This window comes from Nematolebias whitei, chromosome 14, assembly GCF_014905685.2.
Source record: "Nematolebias whitei isolate Nwh7 chromosome 14, NemWhi1, whole genome shotgun sequence".
In the NCBI taxonomy this organism is placed as follows: domain Eukaryota; kingdom Metazoa; phylum Chordata; class Actinopteri; order Cyprinodontiformes; family Rivulidae; genus Nematolebias; species Nematolebias whitei.
This window is the reverse complement of record NC_056511.1, coordinates 16,874,559-16,877,983: the sequence shown is the minus strand read 5'-3', so window position 1 is coordinate 16,877,983 and position 3,425 is coordinate 16,874,559. Positions and strand designations below refer to the sequence as shown.

At 43.2% G+C, this 3,425-nt stretch overlaps 1 protein-coding gene across 1 annotated transcript in view; it reads right to left on the bottom strand.

Annotated features, from left to right (window-relative positions):
- Window positions 1–3,425, bottom strand: part of LOC119420512 (max-binding protein MNT) — a gene marked incomplete at its 5' end in the record, with an annotated part of 28,179 nt that continues 24,754 nt past the window's right edge. Inside the window, 1 exon segment of the mRNA XM_037687920.1 lies at window positions 1–1,610. Coding sequence (XP_037543848.1) covers window positions 802–1,610 — 809 coding nt within the window.

Genomic DNA, 3,425 nt, shown 5'->3' with positions numbered 1-3,425 from the left:
GTTTGAAGTGACGGATAAATGTTTGCCCAATTTATTTGTTTAATTCCAGAGTTGTTGTTTTTTTCTTCCACTGACTGGAAACAAATCTGTTTTATGAAAAGTAATTGCTGCACAAAAAGCTTCATATCTTGTGTTTTATCCCGTTTCAGAGGGAGCACAATTTTTTTTTTCTCCCTGCAAATAGAAGTTCATCAGCAAAATGTAATTCAATTGAAGCCAGAATGTTTAAGGAAATATATCTTGACGCGGTGTAAAATAAAAGTTTACTTTCGCTTTAGTGATCTGATCTGTTTCACATGTGATCACACACACACACGTGTTTAAGTTTGTTAAAATGAGCGGAACCGCTGAACTCCCTGCTAAACGTCAGTGACGGGTCTCCTACACATGGTCTTCCTGCACCCATCGCTACGGTGACGGTGAGACGTATGGACCACACGTGTTTGGCTAAATAACTGAACGAGTGACTGAAGGGAATCCATGACGCCTGAGTGTGAGCTGAGATTATTCTGTTGGTGCTGCTGGGGAAAGAGAGGAAAGGAAGAGAAGGTCGAGCAGAGTTCCCGTCTGTGCAGCGAAGCCAAACATCACGGTCTCATTTTCACCATGTCCTGAACCACAGAGTCTGCATCAGCGTTGCTGTTCATGAATCAGCAGAGCCGTGACTACAATGTCCCGCGAGATATCCGTTGCAAAACGTTTAAAACGAGCCGAAGTCTTTTTCTGTCACAGATTCTCCGCCGTTCGTTACCGAGGACTGACCCAGGAGTTCATCTGTTTACCAAGCTCATCTTTTTGCTTTTAGGCCAGTTTGAGCGTGCTGACGGGGAAGGTGGGGACTGTCACCATGGTGACGGGATTGAGGACAGTAGCCTGTCCAACCAGTTGGGGGTGGGGGGCCAGCACGGCTGTGGGTTTTCCTAGTGACGGGCTCCCATGGCTCACCACGGCCGCGCTGTTCACCTGGGCTCCGGTAGTGTTGGCTTGAGGACCGGCCTGGACGTGAGACAAGGGGTGGTGTGTGAACGTGTGAGTGATGTGGCCCACCATGGTGGGCTGGGACACGGCCCCTCCCTGGGGGTAAAGAGTCGGGAGGTGGGAGGTCAGGTGAGCCACCGGGTGGACAGTGATGTGTCCGATGGGCTGAGCTGCTATTTGTTGGTGGGTGGCGGGGCTGGCTGCCGCTACAATTGGCTGGGGGTGTGAAGAGGCGGGGCCGGGTGAGGGGGCGATGTGTGTTAGGTGTTTGTGATTGGCTGGTAGGGAGTGATTGACAGCCTGGATTACTGATGGGTGTGACACAGCGGCGTGGGCAATGACAGTAGGCTGGACCTGCACAGCTGGACGCTGAATGTGGTGCGGCGGGGGCGGCGCGGGAGGGGGCGGACCCGGCGGAGGAGCAGGGGCGATGGCTTGAGGAGGGAGAGGACAGGAGGGGGGAGGGGCGGTGAGGACTCCAGAAAGAGGCAGTGCAGCATGCTGGATTGATATGTGTGAGGTGAGGAGGGGCTGAGCTTGTATAATGGTGGGTGCTGGTTTGGGGAGGGACGTGGAGACAGGAGGAGCAGGAGCTTCATCGTCTACGTCCTGCTCAAAGTTATCTTCTCCTTCTGTAGGTCAGAGAGAAAACTTTTAGTAACCATGATACAAAACAAGAACATTTATCTCAACTAGTAAGAGTACAACTTTACAATAAGAGTTATTATTCGTTGAGAACAAGGGCTGTACTTTAATTCCTTTACGTCCTGATGAATGCTCAATAATCCAGGTAGAAACATCTAGCAAGGTTATGTCAGGTCATCTGGACGGTTCTTCTCGGATTTTTTTTATTCCACTAGTTCAGGGGTGTCCAAACGTTTTCATATGTGGGCCACAAAATATGAATTTAACTCTCAATGTGAGCAATATTTTGGAGATAGGACAAAATTTGATGTATTTTGGTGGCAAACAAGTTTTAATTGTTGTAAATCCAAAACATTTAAAGCCTCAAATGCTAAAAATGTTTTCTTAAAAAGGATTTGATTTATTTGATTTGTTGTTTTTTTTTCTTGTGTTTGGAAAGTTCATTTTAGTTGTAGTGAACCAGATAACCTCAAATCTACCAGATGGACAGAGACTGTTATTTTCATTGATCTGAATAAGTCTGAACCATCTGATGAACTTTCTTTCTTGAATTAATCAAGCAGAAAAGACAATTCTTTATAATCATTACTGTCTTACAAATGTTTTGATAATCAAATTGTGTTAGTTCACTCAATGCTTTACAGGTTGAAAAGAACTACTAATTTTTATTTTACATAAACAGTAAGTAATGATTTTTGTTCCTCATTCAGAGAAGAAATCACCTGAATATGCCTTTCTTGATTTTCTGTCTGAAATGAGCAAGCTGTCGTAAGTATGTTAAAGGTTGGTTTTCGGTCAACTAAAATGTTTACCGAGAAAAATGTCATGTTTTACTATTTGAAAAGATTACAAAGTGTGAGACTCCACGAAGTCTGCTGTTGCTGAAATAATCTTTTCTGTATGTTGTAAACAATCCTTGACTTATGATAACATCTTACGTCACAAATCCACTCCTCTTTCTGGTCCTTCCACGAATCAGAAAGCTCTAAATTGAACAGGAAGTCGACCCAAATAAAATGTGGCAACTTCTCAGTTCATGAAAAAAGAGAAGATATAGAGAATTATGGATTCCAGAATTCCAAGAGAATGAGAGTTCTGAGAGATGTTGGAATGAGAGCTGACAACAGGTCCGATAGTCCAACAGAATGAGCAGATTGAGAGTGCAGCCGGTTATGAAGAGTTTGGAGTTATGAAGAACCAGGAACGTTTGGGATTATAATTCTGTTTTGAGCTAATCAACGCACGACTTTCTGAAGGTTTGGTAGCTCTCGACGGAGACGCTGAAACGAGTCAGAAAGGAACTACATCCAACGCTGATTCATCGTCAACAGGTAGATGGTTCTATTTTGACCAAGTGTACCGTGAGAAGCTGAGGATCTGACGAAGCGTGCAATTTCTGGTTAAACAGATTAAACTTCCCTCACACAGTTCTCTGTAAGATAATCTCCTTTCACTCTAAAACCCACCTCTCTCTCATAAATCAGTACAGATATTTTAGAAATATCTTAAGCAAAGTCCTCAAATCACCGCCGAGTGATTTGAAGTTCATTTTCTGTGAAACTGTCTGTTATTATTTTCATATTTTGCCAAATTAATGTAAATGTTTGATGTTAAACTTTGATTTTGAAAATAAATGATTCCATTCATTTGATGGGTCAAAGATAAATAACGTCTCTCGTTCACATTTCTGTTAAATTCAATGCACGACATTTACAGTCAGAAAAATGAAGAACTCGTGAAAAGTATGCATAAATATATATCCATATATTTGTCATACAACAAGTGACACGTACCTCACGTGT